Consider the following 26,923-nt stretch of genomic DNA (forward strand, 5'->3'; position numbering starts at 1 on the left):
TCAATTCGGATTTTAGATTTTGTTTTTTTATCTAAGAAAATCTAAAATATTGTCTGAATTGAATCATGGTCTGAATTGACTGAAAAATAGCCCACATTTTTCAGACTTCAAAACAAGTCTGAAAATAGAGGTTCAATGTTGAATGAGTTAAATACCTTTTATGCCCTCATATATTATATATAGTTTTGGTCAATATTATATGTAGCACCACCACCACCGATCACCACCCCGACCACCACCACCAATACCAACCGGGCCACCACCAATACCAACCAGACCACCGCTACCAACACAACCAGACTACCACCTAGATCCACGACCACCGAGGCCACTACCGGACCACCACCACCAACACCACCCAAACCACGATCACCACCACCAACACCAACCAGACCACAATCACCACCACCAACACCAACCAGACCACCACCACCACCACAAATCCCACCTCCACCATAGGTACAAACCCCTACTACCACCTCCCACTAGAAACCGACGACCACCACAAAATACCACCACTAAAGCACAAACAAATAGATCTTGTGAGGGTCATCATGAATCCTTTCCAAATCCTTAACTATTCCGAAGATCGATTAGAGAGAGAGGGACTGAGAGAGAGAGACGGAGTGGAACCCTCGTTGGATCTGGCGAGGGTTCTACTTCGGCAATCTGCTGGTGAGAAAAACATGACTGAGAAAGAGAGAGAAAGGGATTGAGAGAGAGAGAGAGTTTATCCCTCGCCGCACCTCCATGGTCAGACCTCCGTCGCAGGACTTGTTCTATTGGAGAGGGAGAATGTTGGAGAGAGGAGGCGGCAGAAAAACGAGAAAGAGAGAGAAATTAGATTTAGGTTTTTCTTTTTATCTATATAACAAAACAGGGAAGGTTTTTGATGACTAGGACAAAATAAATGCTAGGTGATGAGTTGGAAGCTGATTTGGACATCCACGTATGTATTTGAGAATCACAACCGGCTCTCTTTTCATCTCTGTCGTTCAAATGAATCTCATGTGTAATTGGAACTTCGATTCAAACGGCTGATTGAAGATCGATGGGTCTCCCTCATTCAAGGCTTCAAGTTCGATTCCTCTCCCACTACTTCATCTTCATCGCCCTCCGCCTCTCTCTCTCCCACGAAACTTCTTCATTCACTGTTTGCTTCATCTTCGTATTACAAGGACTACCCAAATCGTCCTCCTCTCCCTTCTAAACTAACTCATCTTCTAAGTTCACCTCTGTTCATCTTTCTCCCACTCTTCCTTTCTTCAAGTCTTCCTCTTCCTTAACCACACAAGTTTTAAGGTGTACTTCATTGTTTTGGTATTCATCTTGATTTAGGATTAGGGTTTGGCTTGTGGTTCTGAGTAATCGGAGAAGAAGGAACAGTTCCAAGCATTGAATCTCCCATTTCTTCAAACCACAACAATGATCTCTTCAACTATCAGTTCCCCTAATTTGGGATCCTCTAACAATAATGACTTAAATGGAGTCCAGGTCTATTTCTGCAACTTGTCATTCTTCTCCGTGTTTCAGTAGATTTTCTTATTTCATACATTTTCCTTCATCTCTTAGATTTTCTCAGAATAAAATGAGACAGCCGAAATCGTTCTTAGATCCATTTCAAAGGAAAAAGCACATTTCAGCCAGTGATATGGCTGCTTGGGTAAGAATTTTTTTTATTGGATTCATTTAAGTTGTTAGATGAATTTTCCAGTATTGTGCTGCTGCTTAGATGCTTGTTGAAATGTTTAAGAGAGTTCTAAGAGACTAATAGTAAAACTTAAAGTGGGTTGACCATTTCTATCACCGTTGGATCTCCTAGAAATATCACTCTATTTTCTGAATAGTTGCATTTCTCTCCTTACAATGATGAAATCGTATTCTTAAATTAGTTTAGGATTACTCTAACATTTTATTATCACTCTTTTTATTATAATTACTATGTTTCATTTTCTAAAGATCCGATGTGTAAAAAGTAAAGCTGAAAAAGCAAAAGCAATATGTGGTGTGACGAACCATTAAAAGTGATTGTGGCCCTTTTTCAATCCTTTAAAAGTGACAAACAGTCGGTGCATGTGAATGGTTATGGGTTCACAAATTGTCTCCACGTCTTTATAATGTCGATATGATCCCCATCTGAGAATGATTGTGGGCCATTTCACTTGGTATGTTTTAATTATCTACACTTGCATAATTCAAATATTCATTATCATCATTTCTTTAAGATCTATCAATTTAATTCCTATAATTTGGTTTTCATGTAAAATTGATCAAATCTCGCTAAAACCAGACATTGTTACATAATGTGTCTTATAAGGTTTCTCCAGGTTGTTGTGTTCTCATCTCACAGTTAAGCCCAATATCTAAATATAACCCTTCACATGCGGTTCAGGTGCGGTTTTGTTTCATATTATTTATGCTCGAAATAAGCTCCTAAGTTTTAATTTTGTTGCTAATTTTCTCAGTATATAGGCAGGTTTTTGCTGATTTTCGCTAAAACTTAGGATTCATTCAAGGTACTTTTCTTTGATAAATAAATTTAAAAGTCTGTTTTTGTGTTTGTTTGTTGTTCCACGTTCGTACTACAGTTGAAGATATATCAAGTCTTCCATTAAATGTTCCTTAGATCGGTAAAGTGCCTTATCTACTGAGAGAAAGGTGGTGTTATTTTCATTTTGGATTTTTCTCTATTACTCGATTTGATTTTTGTCAATATCGTTTTCAATTTGACTAAGTTTCCGTTAAGCTGAATAGTTGCATTACTCTCCTCGGACCGGTAGAGTTCCTTATCAAGGTAAACTCATGCATTCTATACTCCCAGTTACTAAATTCATAGCAATAGTAGAATTTGCGAAGTACTTTATACACAGTTACTGAATTGTTGACTTCATATGTGTATATAGGCAAGTAAGATGAACCAAAACGATATTAAACTTTGTAGAGATGGTGCTGAATCATTTGCTGAATAAATAATAGTTTTCTCAAATTTCTTTATTAGTTATGTTATTATGATATTTGCATAAACTATTGTAGGACGTTATGATTTCAAGCAAGTGACGTCTACGTTCAACTGTGTAGTTCTCAAATTTCACATTTGTTGTTTATATATCTTAGAACAAGATGCAAATTGTGTATATTACCTTAAATGATATTTGTTATATTTTAAATGCATCACTTATGATTTGTTGAATATAAGAAGTGTAGATTGTTTACAAACAGGGCTTGTATTGATAATCGTATATGTATTTTTCATAGACAGGGTGCAGTTAACACTTGCTTTGAGCTAAATTCGTTGCTTATGTATGCGGTATCATCATCCAGCTGTTTTGGAAGAGTGGAACACCGTGCCACCATGGAGGTGTTGAAGATCAAAAAGTGCAAGGAAAATGCTTTTCCAGTTCTTCAAAAAGCTAGATTTTTCATGTATGTTTCCCTAATTATAGTTTAAGTTGTTTGTGATACGCTCAAAGATTGATTGAACGTACGAAGGTACTTATAGAATAGAAATTGTTAGCAAATGAGTTCTTCTGTCATTTATGGACTAACTATTAAACAAATAAGCAGTGTATTATCTTTCATTTTTCTTTGATGACATTATCTCATGTGTTTTTCTTTTATGTATTTCTTTTTTAATTTCATCCGCAAACGTGTAAAGTGCTTAACTTTAGTCTCCGTGCGAATTTTATAATGTGTGAATTTTATATTTGTATTCTGTTCTAACGTGGTTCAGGTCACACTGCTTCAAGGTAAGATTTATTCAGTCTATAATGGAGCAAAGTCGGACGAAACTATGACAATTATACATACATATATTCTACTGGCCAACGAATATAAAAAAACGATCAATAAGAACTGATAGTGTTTTAACTGTATCTAGAATTTTATAGTATTTATGTATGATTCAGTTTAGAATTTTATACGTTTTAACGTTAATGATATTGTTGAAGAAAGGTGCATTTTGATGATTATATCTAATTATCTATAATCTCTTAAGCTCTTTTGTTGTTGTTGCAACAAAAAAAACAACTATGTTATTGTTACTAATGTCTGTCATTGACACAAGTTTTTCCTTTCTTGCATATATATTCACATGAAATGATTTCTATACAAACTTTAGTAGTTTGTTGATATAGGAGAATTGTCAAACTCTTTTAGCTCCGAAACAAGAACAGTTATTAACTTATTTGGAATTTCGGGTTGCTTCTGTGGGTCATAAATTGTTCTTATTGTAAGGTGAAAATGACCAGTTAATATAGAGAGTGAATTACAAACCAGAAAGTTGGGACTTCGAATTGCTAGGAAGAATATCATAACTAGAATGTTTTATTCTTATGTTAATATTTCAGTTTTGTTGGCTTCTATGATGGCTATGTAATTTGTTTTTCCACAACCAAATTCTTCAAGAGTGGGTTCAACCAAAATGGTCCGAAAAATGAATGTGAAATATGTTCTAATCCATTTTCATATCTACCACTCAGAATTATTGCGGCGAGAGTGATTGGATTTATGTTTATGAATCTCGATTATTGTCTACTTTGTTCGTAGATTTTCATCCATCCCTATAAGAACATCAACTGATCTATGCGAAAAGCATCAATATGTTATGTTTGAAGTAGTACTCTGCACAATATTAACTTGTGGAGATGATAAACTGATACAAGGTGAGTAGAAGAAAAGTGGGGCCCTTAAAGTTAAAATATGGCAAAGCTTTCCTCTTTTATGTTCTACTCGGTATAACCCATGCCTCCGGCACGGGCGCTCTTGATAAATATTATAAAGCTATATATTTATCAAGAGCGCCCGTGCCGGAGGCACGGGTTATACCTAGTTTTATACATGGGAGGAGAGAAATTAGGGTTTAGGTTTTGAGTTTAGATTTTTGTTTGTCTAAAATATGAGATAAGGGTAAAAATGTCAAAATTGTAGCTGAGACCTAAATTAAAATTTAGAAAACAAACATCTAACTCCCAATATAATTCAGTCAATGTCATGTCATTCAGCCAATTCAGATTCAGCCATGAAAAGAAACACCTAAACCTAAAGTTTGAGTTTATTGATGTTCCAATTGTAAATAATTCATACATACATGAACTCGGTCCAAGGACTTAGAGGTTGGGCTATAATGGGAGCTCAATTATAGTAAGTGTTAAAACCTTTAGAGTGGGTCCATAGACCATAGACACTGAGTTAGAGAAAAAAAAACATTTTGAAGTCTAATTAACTCGAATCAATTCAGTTCTCCGGTCAGATTTTATATCTGGCATAAGAAAAAATATGGTACCTTGGCTAGGTAATTTTCTAGATTGTTAATAACTTCACTATTTGTTAAACATAAAATAAAATTGATGGTAGTGTTTATTTTTATTTTCTAAATCGATCTTTAATGAATTAAATAAACCTAAAATTGACTCCAATCAGTCATTCATATTTGTTAAACATCAATAGTCTAACAAAAACCAACATTCCAGTTTCGACTCGAGTCAATTCGGACCTCGAGCCAAATTCCATACCTGACTTAGAGAAAAATAAAACACTACCTTAGTGATTCAAAAGAGAGTGAAAGTGGTAAAATCTGGGGACAACTAGAGAAACTTACTAAAATCTGGATGTGCACCAAAAAAGATTTGCAAGGAATGTTTCTAAGTTCTATTCGGAGTTGGGCTTTAAAAAGAGATAATCACGGGACGTTGAAACAGTGAAAGGGGTAAAAGGCATTGTTTAGCCCGTCATATTATTGCAAGTAACTAGGGTTTTAGGGACTCTACTTGTCTATTTAAGCATATTATTGCTTCAAAACCTAGAATGCAACCAAAAGAAAAAGAAAAGATGAAACAAAAAGATAAGAGTAGAATTAGCAAATTACCAGATAATGTTCTTCATCAAGTTCTCTCTTTCCTAGACATGAAAGAAGTAATTCAAACCAGCGTTTTATCAAGAAGATGGAAAGATGTCTGGAAATCTCACCCTTTTATAAAAATCGACCTTACCAACAAGAAAAAGAGATGTGAAGGTTTTGTCAGTAAGGTATTTTTGTTTAACTCTTCTGATATTCATACTTTTGATCTCACACTTCCACATGACGATGTTAAAAGAAAGAGTCTTGTTAAATGGATTGAAACTGCTATTACAAGAAACATTCAAGAACTATATATTACGGGAGCTAGTTCAAGAATTCATTTACCTTTTGATTTTAAATCATTGAGAATATTAAAAGTTGACTCCCGGTATAAGCGGTCATATGGTTATCATAAGCTTCATATACCTGATTCAATGAGTTTACCTAGACTTGAAAAACTAAGTCTTTGTGGAGTTGAATTACGTGGTGTTGGTGATGTTCTTAAGAAATTGGTATCCCGTTGTCCGCTTCTTGAGTCATTGTCTTTATCCTACTGCAAACCTAATTACGCCACCATTGGCATTTCTTCTCTTAAACTTAAGTACTTGATATTACATTTTACGAACCACGAGTACAAATATGTGATCGAGTTATACGCTCCAAATCTCATATCATTCAGTTGTAAAGGCATTGGATTGAAAGACTTTGATATAGGTAGTTTTCCTTGTTTAGTTAAAGCTAGAATTGATCTCTTTGATGAATATCCTAAGTTTGATGAAGCGACGAAAAACTTGTACGCAAAAGAGATGATTAAACTACTTAGAGCGTTTCGTAACGTGGGAACTTTAAAATTATCAGCTTCTTTCACTCACTTGCTCTTATTAGAAGCTCCTAATATGTTACAAGGAGGAACTGGATTGGAGTTTCCTAACTTGAAATCTTTGAAGGTGACAGCATCGTATAGAAGAGATTGTGTGAATGCCATAGTATACTTACTCGAGAGTTCTCCTAATATAGAGGAACTTGTACTGGATATAGAACCAAAGCAATATATGGAGCCAGTAGAGAACGACTCAAGTAACCCTTTGTCGTTACAACGCATGTTATATCATTTAAAGAAACTTGAGATTCTTTCTTGGGTATGTACGAGTTCGGAAGATTGCGATTTGGTCTCTATTCTTGAGGTTGTACTTAAGAAGGCAATAGTCTTAGAGAAGGTTGAAATTCACTCTTGTGACAAGATGAAGGAAGTTTCTAAACGAGTACAAGCTTTGCCACATGCATCTTCTACCATGACGTTTCTTTTATATAACTACACACCCGGTAGTTACTACTGTTTAAGTTCCGATGAATCGTTTTGATTGTTTTTTCTCTGTTTAGAACTTGTAATTTGTCTGATCTCTGGTGTATATTATCTCAAATAGAAATATTGATTAAGTTCAATAAGAAAAGGCATCTTATATTTTCTTTGGAGACTTATTATTGAAGATATCGATGCTTATAAGTTAAGGAAGCTCAAATTCAGCCGCCTCTACCATGTGAACGATTAATATAGATTGGGTCTTAGCTACTTGTGCCAAAATATTATTCAAAATAGGCGAAAGAAAACAAAATATTATAAAAGATTAGATGTTAAATTTTTATCCTCTTTATTACTCAATATATTTTTTTATGAAAAAAAATCTCAGAAAAACTGCGTTTTTTTTTCTTCGTTTTTCTGCCAATTGGGTTGCAAATCTTACAAAATTGGATTGCAGAATGTAAATTACAAACTCAATTTGCATTATGCAAACTTGGTTTGCAAAACCAACCAAACTAAGTTTGCAAAACCAAGCAAATTTAGTTTGCAAAGCCAAACTTCTTCTTTCTATTCCGTCAAGTACTCTTCACCGATTTCGTCATCGTTATATCATTGGAACCACGAAAAAGAGCTAGACCAAAATAAATTTGAAAATCACACATACTACAAGCGAAAATCAAAACCTCAACTTTTATAGTATTAGGAATCCATAACTTTGGAACTGGTTTTAGGGATTCTTTTCATACCTTCTGATATAATTTCTCTACAAAAATAAAAAATTCTTCAAAGTGACAAGAGGTTTTTACTTCAAGCCAATTCAAACAATTTGTTACTCAAAATGGGACCTCTCGTCAACTATTGTTTCCACATACTTCACAACAAAAAAAGGGTGCAGAACAAACAATTAGACATGTTGAAACTGTCCTTGCTTTGGTCCATCAAAGACATTTACGTTACCAATTTTGCTCTGAAGCATTTACCATCCATCTTTCTGATAAATCGTTCTAACTCAAGTTTTACAAAATCAAACACCTTGCATACTTATGTTTAAAACACAAATCCAATTACTATTTTCTAAGTGTGTGTCGTTGTTACTCTCTTCTAACACCGCAAACCCAAGTATGATTTTCTAAGTGCCTGTCGTTGTTACCCTCTTGTAACACTACACGGCGAAAACAAACTCGACTAGAAAATTCTCGTGTCTTCATTGGGTACAATGAGTCTCACAAGGGATATAAATGTTTTGATCCCAATACAGCTTATACTTGTATATCTATTTGATGAACATCTATTTCCATATGCTAGCTTGCATTTCTAAGGAAATCAAAATATGTGATGCCCCTCAAGAGTATTTCTTGAGACAAATCCACCATTACTTATTGTTCCCTCTACCACCAAATCATAGTCCATCTCTATCTCCTGCAAAGAGACTGCTCCTCTCGAACATCCATCTTCAATCACTGCCTCGTTGTCCCCTTTAAACTCCTTAACACCATTATCACCGGCCTCTTCTACTACTCCACCGTTGCCACTGCACGAGTCTCAACCAACTCCCTATGAAGAACACCGGCTTTCACGCTCTCTTAACTACCATAGCATGACCACTAGGTCAAAACAAGGAACCTTCAAATCCAATATTTTTGTTTTGGTGTTTTTGGTAATTGGACAAACATCCAAACTAACAATAAAGAAAGGAAGTAAAAAAGACAAATGAATAGTTTTGTTCTTAGTTTGGTCAGTTTTGATGTGTGTACATGAAGTAAATGGTTTGACACTTTTGGTTTGTTACCTCAGATTATCATTTTAATATAGTCTCTATAACATATCTGTGAGGAAAAAAAAACCTAATTAACTTGTTCAGGAATATGAAGATAAAAGATGTGAATGTAAAAGCAGAGACACAAACATTATTTAACGTGGCAAAAAACCCCTCCAAGATAGAAGGTAAAAAATCACGGGACCTAGTCCAGAAATCTTCCACTATGATTAAATAATGGGTTACACAATTCTTCACCAAACCTATGGTGGATAAACTAATTGTTCAAGATGTTTGGGAACACTCTTGGATAACAAATCATGTGTGGAAACACTCTTGGATAACAACTCTTCCCTAAATAAAAAGAGGATTAACCAATTCTTCCCTAAACACAATAGGGGATTAACCAATTCTTCCTTAAACAAATAGAGGATTAACCGACTCTTCACCAAAACTGTGGTGGATAAACTGAACAAAGAAACAAAGAATAGAAATCTCCAACTCCTTAGGATTTGAACAAAACCTAGATTATCAAAGGTTGAAGAAGATAACCACAAACTAAATTGCTTCACAAGATTAATAATCTTCTTTTCTTCAAACCAATATTATTCTCTTTCAATCTCTCTTGAAAGAACCACTTCAGAAACCTCTTTCTCTGACCTCTCTTTATTCTGCAAAGTCTCATCTCTCTTATCTCTCTCTCTAACCTGAGAAGATATATCTGAGAGGATTCTCTAGTAACTCTCCCAACTGGGAGGATACTTTCTGACCTGAAAGTATGATATTCTCTAACCTAAAAGTATGATGCTCTCTAACCTGAAAGTATCAATAACTCCATCCCTTTTATTCCCTATTTATAATGACAAATAAGGAGGCTTACCGATAGAAAAAGGAATTCCTTTTTAGGCTTGAAAAAAATAGAAATTTCTATTTTTTCCCCCAAATAAGAAATAAGGGAAATCCTATTCCAACTAGGAATCCTTTTCATATAAGGAGGGACCCCAACAAACTCCCCCCTCCCGACATATGAAAAGGACCCACCATTCCAAAGCCAACAATCTATATAACAAAACAGGGTTTCTTAGTGATGACTGGGACAAAATAAATGCTTGTGACTAGGACAACATTTTCGATCACCCACTCAAAGAAAGAGGGTAAACAAAACGATGAATCAGGACTATTTATTCCTCTCTATTTTTTAATCTGCAGCGTTGAAGTAGCTTTAAACGACCAAGAATATGGATCGTTAGAGCAGGTTCAACGGCCTCGAATATGGATCGTTTATCCCTAGCAACTTTAAGGGCTCCTTCCTCATCCTCCCATTGAATAGTGTCGTTACAATCTTTACTCATCCTCAATCGAAGACTTCTGTTACCAAAATTGGTCGTTTTTGTGTTTGTATGCGAAGCAAATCTCTCTATCTGTAAAGTCACCATCTTTCATGTCAACTCCTACCTGGGGTTCGTAGTTCATTTTTTTGTGGCGAAGTTACAATGGAGTTTGAAATCTGGTAAGTGTCGAATTAGTTTATAAAGTTTCTCTTTATTTGAAGTTTTATAGGGTTTCTTTTTCTAACCTGAGTGTTCAGTAATGGGTTCTCAAAAATATGGGGACTTTGAATTTCATTGTAATCTGGTCAATTAGATGACATCAAATGGATCAATGCATATATCCAGGGGTTTACTTGATATATTTACACCGAAAGCATCTTGGGTCAATGGATTTCCATTTCATGTTGCACAGAAGAGAACTCACGTTAGTCGCGCATCTGATTGTATTCCCCTAACAGGTTACCAAATCTACTTTCATCTCATTTAGTAATTATTTTTGAAGTTCTGACCCATTGTGGATTTGTTCCAATTTAATTTCATGTATGCGAGGCGAACATTTTTATTGATAGAATTTTTTGGTTTTTTTCATTTTCATATATTCAAATATTATCACCATTGCTACCCAAGCAGTGCTACCCAATTGAGAAGAGCCCAAATGGAAAGTGATATATTATGATACACAAGATTCAATATTTATTTTCAATGAGAAACAGTGTTCTCTATGAAGTTTTCGTGATGTCGTTCTTGATGGAACAATTAGGAGGTAAATCTTTGAAAGGAAAAGAACGGGTAAGTTCAACAGGCTCTACTTCATTACTGATCAAACTAAACTCAAGTGTCACTCTCTCTTATATCATGATCTAACTAATAAATAGGATTCACTGTTTCCGAAAAGTAGGGATACAAAATTTTGTATCAGAAACATTAGATTATATTTTGTATACCCTATTTTGAGTGAAATTGTTAATTGTTATCTAAGGTTCTTTTCAGATTTAATTAAATACCTATCGCCCCTCCTTCATGAGTTATTTTAAACTTCAAGTCAAATTTTATATCGGGTTGAGAGAAAAAAACATACATTACCTCAACTATCGCGTTGAGAGAAGAAACATATACTACCTCAACTTTTATGTGATTTTCTTCTTTGAGAAACCCATTTTATGTTTGTAAACATTTCTGATCTGGTCATCTTTGCAGGCACTTGACTTGGATAAACGAGTGATTGCCCATAATCCATCACACTTAGGACAATGTGGAAGAAATAAATGCATTTTATGATGCGCGCAAAAGAAAATGTAATTCTTCAAATAGGTAAAAAATAAATAACCTCCAATTCCTCTTGCAGATAACAAAAGAATTCTTTGTTCCTTTACTTATATGATGATAGAAGTCCTAAGGTTATCCAGTAATGAAAACCTACATTATAATGCAATGAAAAATGAATCTCTCTTCCATTTTATTTTCGTTCTTTCTATGTAATTATTATTTCGATCCTTTTCAGTCAATGAGAAAAATTAGAACTTGTGATGGGATCTATTTGAGTGAGAATTTGATAGCTAAATTGCGTTTTTTCATGTTGAAAAAATCATTTTTGTTTCTTAATCATTCGTATAGGATTTTATGAGGATCTGCTTGACGATATGAGCGAGTGAGAGCTTCAATACCCATGACAGTATAATTGATTCATGGTAACCGAAGTTTTCTTTCCCAATTTGGTTCAACATAATTTGGTTAAATGAGGACAATCGGAGAATTACTATGAACAACAACAAAAACATCAATGCAGAGTATATTAGCATTGGACTTATGGTTGGCGATTTTTTGTTGTTTCGAGAATTGTGATCAGACATATTCATGAAAAGAATTTGAATTGAAAATAATTTATGATTGTGCTTAAATCGCTCACTGCCCATTTCTATTGTGCAGGTGGTGTGCATGTTGAAAGAACTATGATGTGGAATGTGAAATATTCTATTTTTTCATGTACTACTGAGTTCTTGCTTGCATTATTTTCCTTGAAAAATGCATCAATTTTTCTCCTTAAGCCGCTTCCCGAAGGTTCTTATCCTCAGCTCACTTCATGACAAATTTTTCCATTTAATTCCAGAAAATTCTCTTAGCCCTTGAGGCATAAAATTCATTGACCTATTTCTCTCCAACAACGTAGGCACTTTTTCGACGTTCTATATTTTTCTTCTCTATTTCTTAGTAATTAGTAAGATTTCTTTCTTGAGTTGTAAATTAGTCATTTGTTGTTTATTGTTGTGTATGCTGAAACATAGATTTAAGCATATTTTTGCAGATTTATCTTCCCAACAAAGTTATCTATCGTTGTGGTTTCTTACGTAATTTTCACAAGTTTGTGCAGGTTCAGGTACCCTTTTTCGTAGGATGGGTAGTCAGTCGTACAATACACTTACCATGAATTTGTGTATAGATTGTTGTTATATTGTCCCTGAAGTGAACTCACAAGATATTGCAGCCATGTTTTTTTGAAGGAAAGGTTAGTTTTGATTTTGATTTCCAGAGTAACACAGTTATAGCGTGTTGTGCTATATTGCTTTAAGAAGCACAAATTTTCACTCTTATTAGTATGAAACATCATTTAGTAATCTCACGTTTAGATAATAATACTTAGAGATACCAATATTGTGAAAGTAAGACAAAGTAGAGGTAGTGGTTGAACACTTGAACCGCGATTTTATTTCAGTGGAGTCGCAAATCGATCATTGAAGTAGCTATCATAATATTGAAAATGGTTGTTCATCTAACAAAATGGTCATTCATTAGAATTGTGGAAAATGGTTGTATGTCAAGAAAATGGTTACTTGTCCGCAAGCACGGTCAAACCCAAAACCTCTTATTGGAGGGTTTAATTTAGGTTTATGGACGAAAACTACAATACTTAATACGAATTAAGCACTCAAAGAGTAGATAGCTATAAACGTACTCGATCTGCTTTGTATCTATAAAAATAGACAAAGTTCGGAAACAATCTCAAATTGACCAAGAGAGACAGATAGATAGCCAAAGCCCCTTTTGCTAGGGTCTTATGTCTTATTTTAATTTTTTTGACAAAAATTATGGGTGTAAAGGAATTAGTATATTAACTCCAATGGGTGAATTCTTGTGTTTCTGAAGGTTTTTCCTATTCAACTTCCCTCAAATCCGAAGACCATTGTTTCAAACACATTATGAAAAGATCAAAGAATGGAAGACAAAAGAAATCTATCTTCAGTGTTTGGGTTGCACCTCAAGAGTCTACAACTATAAAGAATAAAAGATCAAGGGAAATCTGACCTAACAACTAAGAATGTATAGCCTCGAAGCTTTTGAAATTATTTCAGATACAAACATATGTTAAAGCTCTCTAATGTTTATTCTCGGTTTTGCAGGTAAAAGACATATTGTTGTGATTCGTGGTTTTCATTTACAAAGAGTTTTCTTGAGAGCGTTTTGCAAAAAGAGATAAAGCTACTGCTCTTCTCTTGGTGACGAAACTGCAATAAAAGAATCTCAATATTTTTTTTTCACCTTCTGGTTTGGGTCGTCGTGATGCATAAGTCGGAAAGATTTGTACAAGTGGATCATGATAATGCTTGACGCTTACTAATTGAATAAAGAAGAATCTGATATTAGTAAAGTGGGAAAACTGAACCTACCAGTTGTGATGCAAAGGTTGTTAACGATTCAAGGAGACAATGGAAGAAGGATTGTTGAAAAAGCGAATGCGTGGGGCAGAAGACTTTGAATCAAAAGATCACTGAATTACTTCGTTCTTACTAAGAACAAAGTTATGTGAAGGAAAATAATAGTTCATGGTAATTAGGAGGTGGGGTATTGACATATCAAATTTGATCAGGAATCATCCAATGTTCGTCTAAAGAAGGTCGGTTATGTTCCATCGGGTTACATGGATTGAAAGAAAATGAGACTTTTGATTTTGGCAATCACTATATCAAAGCTTTGTTAAGGTTTAGCTCCGGTTGGTGTAATCTCATCAACTAATGTACAATAAGTTCATCCGTTTTGGGCCTTAATGGTACAGTTATCCCTAATTTACAATCTTAAATATGAAATTCTCATAATCATGTTTGTGTTTCATTAAGATTTTTCTTCATTTTGATATTATTGAATGGATGATAAAAATCATCATAAAAAATGTATGCATTTCTTCGAGTGTCTAGAAGTTACATTTATGTTTGAAATTTTATTTTTACCGTGCCGTAGGCACGGGCTATACCTAGTACTACTACATAGCTCATGCTTTCCTTTGGACAATGGTTTTGTCATCATATCTGAAGTATTGTATTCTATATGGATTTTCTTTATCTTCAACACCTTTTTTTTCTTCAATAACGTCTTGAGTCCACTGATATCTCACATTCCATCTGTAATCATCTATTATTCACGAATTCACTTGAATCATGTGTAAAGTACACTACTGTTTTACTTCCATATTTCTGAACGATAAATCTAGTTTTGCTCTGATACCACTTGTTAGGAAAAATAACCTAATTAACTAGTCCAAGAATATGAAGATAAAAGATGTGAATGTAAAAGCAGAGACACAAAGATTATTTAACGTGGTAAAAAACTCCTCCAAGATAGAAGGTAAAAAACCACAGGACCTAGTCCAGAAATCTTCCACTATGATTAAATAATGGGTTACACAATTCTTCACCAAACCTATGGTGGATAAACTAATTGTTCAAGATGTGTGGAAACACTCTTGGATATTCATTCTTACCTAAACTAATAGAGAATTAACCAATTCTTCAAGATGTGTGGAAAAACACTCTTGGATAACAACTTTTCCCTAAATAAATAGAGGATTAACCAATTCTTCCCTAAACACAATAGGGGATTAACCAATTCTTCCCTAAACAAATAGAGGATTAACCGACTCTTCACCAAAACTGTGGTGGATAAACTGAACAAAGAAACAAAGAATAGAAACCTCTTACTCCTTAGGATTTGAACAAATCCTAGATTACTAAAGGTTGAAGAAGATAACCACAAACTAAATTGCTTCACAAGATTAATAATCTTCTTTTCTTCAAACCAATATTCTTCTCTTTCAATCTCTCTTGAAAGAACCACTTCAGAAACCTCTTTCTCTGACCTCTCTTTGTTCTGCAAAGCCTCATCTCTCTTATCTCTCTCTCTAACTTGAGAAGATATATCTGAGAGGATTCTCTAGTAACTCTCCCAATTGGGAGCTCCCAACTGGGAGGATACTTTCTGAACTGAAAGTATGATACTCTCTAACCTGAAAGTATCAATAATTCCATCCCTTTTATTCCCTATTTATAATGACAAATAAGGAGGCTTACCAATAGAAAAAGGAATTCCTTTTTAGGCTTGAAAAAAATAGAAGTTTCTATTTTTTTCGCCAAATAAGGAATAAGGGAAATCCTATTCCAACTAGGAATCCTTTTCATATAAGGAGGGACCCCAACAACATCTATACTTGGTATTTTGACTCAAATTTCACATCTCTTTCATTCATTAATGGAATTAGTAACATTGTCATACAAAAAAGTTTTAAGTCTAGGCTCACTTTGGGAAATAAAAGTGATTTCATTTTATGAGTTATTTTATATGGAAATATTGACATGTTTGTAACCAAGACCAATAAAAATTTCGGCTCGATTTCCTTGTATATATTTAGGTCATTGCACTAATATATAATCTTTAACTATTTATCAAACCAGGACTTTATCTAAACATGAGAATGCAAAACTCCGTCTGATCCAAAGCTCCATCTCCATCCATATCTTCTTCTCTTAACATCCATTTCACTTCATCATCTTCCAATAATTTTTCATTCCCTCCTCCTAATAATAAAAGAGCCTAGTTTCGCTTCAAGCTCTCAAATGTGATCAAACCCTTTTCTTCATCTATCAATAATTTGAACCCATGACATGATGACAAAGCTCTTCGATAAATCCTTCAGCACCTACTCTTTATTTTGTTTCTTTTTTTCTTAAATTAGTTATTTTATTTCTAAGAAGGAAAAGATTATTGTTTTTTAGATAAGTAACTTTATTTCTACGAAGGACTATATTTTAAATTTTGAGAAGGGCTTCTAGACAATATCTTTTATTAAAAAATGATGTTTGTCCCAGTCATCGTTTCCCCTTCTGTTTTATTATATTACTAGGGTATATCCCGTGCCCTAGGGCACGGACACTTGTATCAATCAAATGTTACGAAATTTATTGTTATATTTTATCGAGAGAGAGATTTTTTATTAGTTATTATTTTTTTGTATTATTTTTTTTGTTTCTTTTCTCTTAAAATTAGTTATTATTTTATTGAAAGAGAAAGATTTTATTTCCTTTTTTAACTCTTGAAATTTATTTGTTTCTTTTACTTCTTTTATTTGTTGTCTCATCTCTCTTGGGTATATCAGGGTATATCCCGTGCCCTAGGGCACGGACACTTGTATCAATCAAATGTTAAGAAATTTATTGTTATATTTTATTTGAGAGAGATTTTTATTGGTTATTATTTTTTCGTATTATTTTTTTGTTTATTTTCTCTTAAATTAGTTATTATTTTATTGAAATAGAAAGAGAGACTTTAATTTTTTTTATCCCTTGAAATTTATTTTGTTTTTTTTCTTAAATTAGTTATGTTATTTCTAAAAAGGAAACGATTACTGTTATATTCCGGATACCCTTTTTTTTGTAATATTTTTTTTGTTTCCTTTTCCTTAGATTAATTATTATTTTATTGAAAGAGATATTTTAATTTCTTTTTTTAACTCTTGAAATTCATTTTGTTTTTTTTCTTAAATTAGTTATTTTATTTATAAGAAGGATTGGTTATTATTTTTTAAATAGGTAACTTTATTATTTTTTAAATAGGTAACTTTATCTCTACGAAGGACTATATTTTAAATTTTAAGAAGGACTTCTAGACAATATCCTTTATTAAAAAAAGGTGTTTGTCCGAGTCATCGTTTTCCCTTCTGTTTTATTATATAAATATTTTACTGAGAGAGAGAGAGAGAGATTTTTATGAGTTATTATTTTTTTGTTTCTTTTCTCTTAAATTAGTTATTATTCTGTTGAGAAAGAGAGAGATTTAAATTTCTTTTTTTAACCCTTGAAATATATTTTGTTTCAAAGAAGGATTGGTTACTATTTTTTAAATAGGTAACTTTATCTCTACGAAGGACTATATTTTAAATTTTAAGAAGGACTTCTGGACCATATCCTTTATTAACAAAAGGTGTTTGTCCCAGTCATCGTTTTCCCTTCTGTTTTATTATATAAATATTTTACTGAGAGAGAGAGAGAGAGAGATTTTTATGAGTTATTATTTTTTTGTTTCTTTTCTCTTAAATTAGTTATTATTCTATTGAGAGAGAGAGAGATTTAAATTTCTTCTTTTAACCCTTGAAATATATTTTGTTTCTTTTTTTCTTAAATTAGTTATTTTATTTCTAAGAAGGAAGATTATTGTTTTTTAAATAGGTAACTTTATTTCTACGAAGGACTACATTTTAAATTTTGAGAAGGGCTTCTAGACAATATGCATAATTAAATAAGAGTGTTTGTCCCAGTCATCGTTTTCCCTTCTGTTTTATATAATAGACTAGGGTATATCTCGTGCCCTAGGGAACGGACACTTGTATCAATCAATTGAGAGAGAGAGATTTTTATTAGTTATTATTTTTTTGTTTCTTTTCTCTTAAATTAGTTATTATTTTATTGAGAGAGAGAGAGATTTTAATTTTTTTTTTTAACGCTTGAAATTTTTTTTCTTAAATTAGTTATTTTATTTCTTAGAAAGAAATGATTATTTTTTAAAAATAGGTAACTTTATTTCTACGGAGGACTATATTTTAAATTTTGAGAAGGGCTTCTAGATAATATCCTTTATTAAAAAAGGATGTTTGTCCCAGTCATCGTTTTCCCTTCTGTTTTATATAATAGATTATTTAATTGAGAGAGAGATTTTTATTATTGTTATATTTTATTGTTACGAAATTTATTGTTATATTTTATTGAGAGAGAGAGATTTTTATTAGTTATTATTTTTTTGTATTACTTTGTTGTTTCTTTTCTTTTAAATTAGTTATTATTCTATTGGGAGAGAGAGAGATTTCAATTCTTTTTTTTAACCCTTGAAATTTATTTTGTTTCTTTATTACTTAAATTAGTTATTTTAATTTCTAAGAAGGAAACGATTATTGTTTGTTAAATAGGTAACTTTATTTCTACGAAGGACTATATTTTAAATTTTGAAGGGTTTCTAGACAATATCCTTTATTAAAAAGGGATGTTTGTCCCAGTCATCGTTTTCCCTTCTGTTTTATATAATAGATATGTCCACAACACTTGCATGTATATGTTAGTTTTGGTACGGAATTGCAGTACTTGGGAAAAATCTTTATGTAGAAACAACTATGAGTATATTAATAGTAAAATACCATGTTAAACTTTTGTGTTAGTCATTACTTGGTGTCTTCGTATCACCACTCCACAAATCCTGAAAGTATGATCCGGTCCAACTTTTGTACAAATACTTGGTAATGTGAATCAGTCCCGTCTTCTGCACGGTTGCCTGACCTTCGTCGCACTCCCGTTTCTAAAAACTACACTTGCAATTTCTTCATTTCATACATTGTCTCGTTGGATAGAGATCCGGTGAGAATAGCGGAAGCATGATTGTGTAATTTCGAAGGCAGTCTCTCCCTAGAAAAAAAAACATTAACAAAAAAAAAAAACTAAATTCTTTATTAAATGTCAAGACTAAACTTACCAGTTTATTAGGAACGCAATGTGTTTCTGGAACCCTCGAAGCAAAGAGCGATCTGACGGACTTCCAAGATAAGGGTCTGATCTAGGTTCCTTCTATTGCGTATGCTGCCTAGGTTCAACACTACTGATCCCTTCTCTCTGTCTCTTCCCAGAACTGAAGTATTAACCCCCATTCGACTATAAACGTTACAAGCACTCTCGCAACTGGTATAATGAACATTCTCAGCCATGGAAATAAAGGAATAACCTAATGTGTGGAGAATAAACACAACTAAGAAAAACAAATAAGGGAAAGAATATTATATTGCTTGTTCGGACTGTTCGGATGGGATAGTTCACCGAAGTTCTGATTGCAAAGTCCGATAGTGTTCAGATTGGGTAGTCCGAATCGTTTCGGATTGGATAGTCCGAATAGTTTTGGATTGGATAGTCCGTATAGTTTTGGACCGGTTCGATCCCGAACTTAGGCAGATTCACAATAGAAATTAGGGCAACCCAAATCACTACAAATCTTCCATAAACATAAATCACACAAGTGCTTCCTAGTATTATGAAGATATAAATCACATAAGCTTTCTTTACAGAGATGATTCAAAGAAAAACTAAGAATTTATAATCTTACCTAATTGAAGATTGAAGGTCCCAGATTTCTCCTTCTACACCACGAAGGAAGCAAGGTGTGTCCTGGTCCAGATGGTATGCAGATTAAAGAGGTATGCAGCCTCCCTTGTTAGCGAAAACCAATCGGCTTTCATTCAAGGGCGACTTGTACAGGATATGATGCAGGCGCATCCCAAACGGCCCCACAAGCCCACACGAACATGTCCTAGTCGGTCAAATATTAGCAGTTTAATAAGAGTCCTAATTTAAGTATGATTCATAATGAATCTAGGTTTAGGAAGTTTCATTATTTTTAGTGTTTCTATTATTTAGGAAAGTCCAGTTTGTGTCTATCTAGGAAAGTCTAGTAATCTATAAAAGGGAGTCCAGTCTTTGTTTATGACATATTGAAGAGAAAACCAAATCAAAGTTTATAGTTTGTTAAGTTTATTAGCTATTTTACCGTTCTTCGTTTACTTTATTTATCGTTTTTATATTTCCGCTGCGTCTACATCATGTGGTATCAGAGCCACCAAAGTTTTTGGATAATGATTCTGGAAATTTTTTTCCAGACCTGTTAAATCCGTATCAATCGTATTCTACTCGTCAAGATGATTATATTCAATCAGATTATACTCATCAAGGGATAACGAATCGATGTTCATGTGCATCATGTGTGTATGAGAATAAGAATTCGTACGATTATCATTGGAATCCGAGAGAAACCGTACGAGAAAACTCATCGCAACCTTTATCCTTTTATTATCCGACAAACACCGAACCACCACCATCACCACCACCTCCGTACTCTTATACAGCGCCACCTTACTCTTATACTCCACCTCCGTACTCTAATCATTCACCACCACCGAATTCACCACCGTATTCATCATCACCGTCACCACCTCCACCATTGTCTTATACAACTTCACATCCATATTACTCTTATACAACACCTCCGTCCTCGTATACACCACTACCGTACTCACCACCATATTCACCATCACCTCCATCTTCTTATACACCACCACCGCCACCACAAACGACGTCTGCCGAAACGGTTCAATCACTACTATCCGATTTAGCTAAGATTCAAGATATGTGTGACGACCTCAGAACATTAATACGTCAACCATATTCCTCGTCGATTTTATCTTTCAATCATGAAGAAGAAAAAGAAGAATACAGAGAAGTAGAAGAAGTTGATCATGAAGAAGTTGAAGAGGGAGATTGGGAAAAAGATGATTCCAACTACAAAGAAATAATAGAAGAAGATGATACCAATAAAGGCGTTCACTTTGAACATAACAAAATTCTTTCGAATTTGGTGGAAGAAAAAGTTATCAGTGGCTTAGTTACTTTTCGGGATTCAAGCGACAACGTAATCAAGTCCAAAATATTACCCTTAGTCAACGTTTCTTTGCCCTTAGGAAATTCTTATGCTAAGGCATACTTGGGTAAATCCCAGAAAGATGCTCCAAAGTATTGGCTTAATTTTTTTGCCAGTTCCACCATGTATACTTCCAAGGGAAGTGAATATGACACCATAGAAGTTGGGCAAGGAAATTTGAGGCTAATTTATAACTACCATGAAGAAAAACGTACTCACTATATTCATAACAGAAGGTCGGTCACAACACCCTTGAATCAGTCGTACAGTTTCTATTCTGGATCATTGTCTAAAGAAGGCATTCCTTTGCTCAGTGAAGACTATGATTTTTCTCTCGACGAAGAAATTCTTTACCTTGTTTGTGATCCAGGAGCCTTCACAGTTTCACAAACTCGAACTTCGGCTTCTTGCGTTTCTCCTTTTGGAAATATCTTTCAAGGATCAAATTTATGGGTTACGTTAATGGGTAATCCATCAAATAGAGGTTATCTTCAGCAACCATCTTTTGTTATGATACAAGATCTACAACCACATATTGTTCTTGGTGAGAAGATAAAAACTTTTGGGCTTAATTATGATGGGTTTAGTTTTTGTGTTGCTAGTATGTGTCAATTATATCTTATAGATACAAGAAAGCCAATGACTCTGGTATTGGGGAGGTTTCATGGTATTGATAAACCAAATTCTATTGAAGTGTTCAAATTGATGGGACTGATCCTTCACGTCTCTAATGTGTTCGATAAGGAATTTCTTAGAAATATTCATGCGATAGGTAATTTTGCTACAATACCTTCTAGCAGAGCTTATGTCAAACATATAAATTTTGGAATTATGTGGGCTCGGAATGTAACTAAATTTCCACGTGATTATCGAGTTCGGGTTTATAAAATTCACGAAGATGAACGTGGGAAGGTAGTTTTTGAGTATCATATCAACGCTACATGTTTCCAGATCGATATCTTAATCGCACTTGGTTATGCTTCTACGAGTTTCTTCTACGGGTTTGAAGATAGTCGACACCTTGTTCAATTAATTCAGGTGGTTATGAAACGAAACAAGGTGGTTTTCATATTGGAATTTGATGGGTCATGAAAATGCCCCATCTAAGTCGTTTAATTTAGCCAAGTTAGTCGGTTTCGAGTCTTTATTATAATAAAATGGTTGGTTTTCTTGATTAGGTGTGTTTTGTGAAGTTAGGTGTGAAAATGGTTAAAAACGAGACAAATATGCATAAAGGGTATTTTGGTCATTTGAGGTCAAGGACATTCTGGTAATTTGGATAAGGTCAGTGCGTGGTTGAAAAGTAGAGGTCGAGACGAGTCCGTAGGAGAAAACGGAAGTTAAATCGGAGTCCGGATGAGCGAACTAGGCAAAGTCAAAGATGGAGTCAAATCAGGTTGACTAGCGGGACAGTGTCGGGCACAAATTTGGCGCGCGGTACACCCACAGACACGTGGCGAAGGAAGGAAGCCGGTATACGAGATTCCCGTGTTTGCGCTGAGCAGCGAAAAGGAGCTTTCAAGCGTGATCCAGTACACCCGTTTGCAACTTAATTTCGTGCATCATATCCCATGTTTTAATCTTATCCGTCCGCTTCCGCGTGTCCCAGATCGACGGTTGCTGAGCGTCCTTCTCAATTGATGCTTCTGTGTAGCCCGTTGCAACTTAACTCCGTGCACCCGGAAGCAACGTTTTAATCTTAGCCGCTCCCTTCCGCGTGTCCCAGATCTAACGGCTTCCGTAAGTCCCGTCCTTGTTCTAATCCCGTGTTACCCGTAGCAGCTTAGCTGCCGTGCTCCCAGCCACGCGTCCCTTCCCGAACCATCCAGATCCGCGTACTTCTTTAATCCGACGGCTACTGTTCCCAAGCTTGCCTCACCCATTCTCCAGCCGACAAGTGTCCCACTCAATCCGGATTTCAAACCCTAGCCGCCGGGGTCACTTGTTAATTTGGCGTTTTTCTCATTTAAATCCCTAGAATTCCAAAAGTAACCCTCATATTTCCACTTTTTTACCATTTAACCCAACCAAAACCAAAACCCACCTATAAATAAATCCCTTTCTCCTCCATTAAAACCTAGACTTCAACAACCCTCTCAAATGGCTTCCTTATCTAATTTCTAAGCCACTTCTCTTTCTATCTTCTAACCCTAATCCCCCATTCTTTTCTTCTACCTCTTCTTACCTATTTCTTTCTTCAACCTAATCCATTTTTCCCATTCTTTTTCTATCTTCTCTACTAATACTACTACTTTCTTCTCTACCATTAATAGTCATCTCCTTCTTTCTTCCATATTCTTCCATCATCTTTATCCCCTTTCATCTCTTCTTTCTAACTTCTTTCTACATCTAATTTCTTCCTTCTTTTCCTTCTTTTTCTTATTTGGGTGGCAATAAAATAGCTATTACTTGGATTTCTTGGAGTAACATTCTTGAGCATAAATGGAGCAAATCTTGGACAAATTGGAGATACATGGGGATATGGAATTTGAGCATTCTTGGTGATTTCTTTCCATTAATTTCTTAGTATTTTCATTTATTTTACAATGTCAATGAATGTTATTCTAGATTTCATGTATAGTTAATTTAGCAATCTAAGGTTGTGAATGAAACCCATTTTGGATCTTTATAATACTTGTTCTTGATTAATTAAATCCTTTGATGTGCTTCAATGCCTATTGATTGTCATTTCATGTTGATTCTATAACCTTATTATCATTCATGTATTATAATTAGATATTTCATGCTTTTATTGATTTATTAGATGAGATATGCCTTTTAGATCTTGAATGATAGTGTAGGAAATTAGTTTTATATGGTAGTCAATCATACATTCTTAATTATAAAATTGTTTTATCTAGAATATTATCCGGAATCCAAATAGTTCATTATATTGGATCCCGAGTAAATACAAAAGAGATTTAAGTAATTAAGTGCTTGTTTTATAAAGTGAAATTATGTGGTGGATTTTATAACCTTAGATATCCTCTTCTCCCCTCTCTTAGATAGTTTATTTACTTTTATTTGTTTTCTTATTTCTCATATGTCAATCATCAATTTTATGTGGGGTGTGTGTGTAGTCTAAGTTAGCTATTGACATTTTGATTATTGGGCTAAACTCGCCGTCAATGTCTAAAGTTGCCTACTTATCCCTTGGGACGATACTCGATCTTATTATAAATACTATAACTTGACCCCGTATACTTGCGGGAATAGACCTATTTTTAGGCCTATCAGAATTGAAGACGACATTCATTGTTGTTTTCCCAATAAAGAAGGTCGTATTTGTGATTTTTTTCCTGAAACTCAAAGATGATGGTCGATGTCGCAATTTGTTGGATATTTCTTCACTATTGTTGATTTTGCGAATCTTGGCGCGTCAAAGGGTCCGGGTTCTAGTGGGTTCACTAGTCCATCATTGTCCTCTACGTATTTCCAAGAAATTTCGTGAAAAGTGGGCATTACGGATCGGTATGGCAAAACTCATCGTTTGCGGGTGCATCAAATTGTTTTCTTCATCGAAAAGGTTCGGGACGAACCTTCTGGGGAAAGGGGAGCTGATGCAGGCGCATCCCAAACGGCCCCACAAGCCCACACGAACATGTCCTAGTCGGTCAAATATTAGCAGTTTAATAAGAGTCCTAATTTAAGTATGATTCATAATGAATCTAGGTTTAGGAAGTTTCATTATTTTAGTGTTTCTATTATTTAGGAAAGTCCAGTTTGTGTCTATCTAGGAAAGTCTAGTAATCTATAAAAGGGAGTCCAGTCTTTGTTTATGACATATTGAAGAGAAAACCAAATCAAAGTTTATAGTTTATTAAGTTTCTTAAGCTATTTTACCGTTCTTCGTTTACTTTATTTATCGTTTTTATATTTCCGCTGCGTCTACATCAGGATAATATTATGCTTGGACATGAATTAGTCAGAGATTATGGCAGAAAACGAGGCACAGACAGGTGCACAATGAAGATTGATCTACGGAAGGCGTATGATACGGTTCGTTGGTCGGCATCGTTAAAGAGTCTCAAGAAATTTGGCCTTCCAGTTAGATTTGTCAAGTGGGTTGAAGAATGTACACCCCTCGGTTTTCTGTTATGGTAAATAGTGGTTCCCACAGTTATTTTGCAGGAAAGAAAGGTATGAGGCAAGGCTGCCCTCTTTCTCCCTATCTCTTTGTGATGGTCATGGAAGTTTCTTCGGTTCTTATTGGCAAACAACAACTAACTGGAGCTTTTAGGGCCTGTTATTCGTTAAGACCATTTTACTAGATCTTTTTTGTTCAGGACTTCCAAAGATCTCAGAACTTTTAAGTGTTCTGGCACATAAATGTTCAAAACTTTAAAGGTTCGAAAACTTTAAAGTTTGAAACTTTTAAAGGCCCGGGACATTAATGTCGTTGATCATTAAGTTCGGAACCTTTTTATTGAAACTTTGAAAATCCATAATTTTTGTTAAAATCAAACTTATATTATTTCAAATCTAAGTCGTCCAAACTAATGGTTGAGATTACAACGAACGTTATATTATTTTAAGAGCTAAACTTTAAAGTACTATTTTAGAATGAAAGCTCGGGACGTTCCTATATCATTGGCGTATAATTTTCCAATAAATAAAACTTAATTTCTATGTACAAAGTGTCATTTTAGAATTTAAGAAGAAAATAAAAAGGTAGACTCCCAAAATAAATACTAAACACATACACTTATTCGACTCGCGTAAAAAGAATTAAAAGGAAAAAATCGATTATTTATATGAAAAAATCATTTTTTTCATAAGAGGTGGATGCTACGGAGACAGACAAATTGGATTAGGAGTTCGAGGGGAAAAAAGAGATATTTGAGATAAGGAGAAACTAACAACATTTATGTGAAGCGAGATAAGGAATCAATCCAGAAAAAACACTAATGAGAAAGCCCCGCACCCCCAACAAACGGGCTTGACAATAATTTTTAGGTACACTCAAAGTACGAATTTCAAAGATCCACCTGTTTAGGTGTGGATCTTTGAATTTGACTAATTTATGAGTAAATTTGTCTTGAAAAGTCCTTAGGCCAGACCTTTGATTAAAAGTTCTTAATTTTTCGTAAATAATGAATAACTCTTAAAAAAAAGGTCGAAACCAATAACGCCAAACTTCAAAGGTCTTAAGAACTTTGAATATTTGATAAAATTTCTGAACGAATAACCCCCAATTAAACTACACCCCTCGTTGTAAGGACTCTTTTATTACTCATCTTTGTTTTGCAGATGACCACATGGTATTTATGAGAGGCGATACCGGTTCATTCAACGCACTTCAGACAACCTTATGTAATTTGTACAAGGGTACTGGACTTGCAGTAAATGTGGGAAAGAACTCTATTGATTGTGCAGGTGTGAATGAGAATCAAAAGGAGGTCATCCAGATTATACTTGGCTTCCAATTGGGGTCTTTCCGATTCGTTATCTCGGGTTTCCTTTGTTAACATCTAGATTGGCGTATACTGACTGCATACCGCTAATCAACCAAATTCAGGTCAGAGTGCAATCATGGAAAGTTCGATTTTTATCTTATGCAGGACGACTTCTCCTTATTAAAATAGTTTTGGACAGCATGCTTGTCTTTTGGGCTTCGGTCTTTGTCCTCCCCAAAAGGGTTAACTTATAGAGAAATTAACAGCATCTTTAATCGGTTTCTCTAGAAAGGGTTCGAGGAAGGCAGTAATAGACCATCAGTAAATTGGTGTGACGTTTGCTTACCTAAAAGTGAAGGAGGGTTTGACTTACGGGATATCGAAACCATGAATATTGCTATGAATCTAAGACATGTATGGAAAATCATCAGCGAGAAGAGTACACTTTGGGTGTGATGGGTTAAGAGGTATCTTATCAGGGGACAAAATTTCTGGACGACGAATACACCAACTAGCTGTTCTTGGTGTTGGCGTCGA

At 34.4% G+C, this 26,923-nt stretch overlaps 1 protein-coding gene and 1 long non-coding RNA gene across 7 annotated transcripts; both read left to right on the top strand.

Moving 5' to 3' along the window:
- The first annotated feature begins 5,806 nt into the window (after positions 1-5,806).
- On the top strand, positions 5,807-7,302 carry LOC147555740 (putative F-box protein At1g49610). The gene has a single exon (XM_086663406.1). It carries the CDS (start codon positions 5,827-5,829, stop codon positions 7,195-7,197), a length of 1,371 nt encoding a protein of 456 aa, XP_086519532.1. The 5' UTR covers positions 5,807-5,826; the 3' UTR covers positions 7,198-7,302.
- Positions 7,303-10,136: 2,834 nt separating this feature from the next.
- LOC147555741 (uncharacterized) lies at positions 10,137-14,314 on the top strand. 6 transcript variants are annotated; one of them, XR_015234974.1, is made up of 8 exons: positions 10,137-10,402; positions 10,569-10,681; positions 10,854-11,012; positions 11,421-11,534; positions 12,150-12,281; positions 12,592-12,726; positions 13,365-13,538; positions 13,619-14,314. It is a non-coding gene; the product is annotated as an uncharacterized LOC147555741 (long non-coding RNA). The 6 variants fall into 6 exon arrangements; XR_015234975.1 differs by lacking the exon at positions 10,137-10,402 and adding an exon at positions 11,838-11,911 and having other exon boundaries at positions 10,412-10,681; XR_015234977.1 differs by lacking the exon at positions 10,854-11,012.
- Positions 14,315-26,923: the final 12,609 nt, after the last annotated feature.

The sequence above is a fragment of the Eschscholzia californica genome, unplaced genomic scaffold (assembly GCF_041429995.1).
Source record: "Eschscholzia californica isolate CP2 unplaced genomic scaffold, dmEscCali1.0.p SCAF_2, whole genome shotgun sequence".
In the NCBI taxonomy this organism is placed as follows: domain Eukaryota; kingdom Viridiplantae; phylum Streptophyta; class Magnoliopsida; order Ranunculales; family Papaveraceae; genus Eschscholzia; species Eschscholzia californica.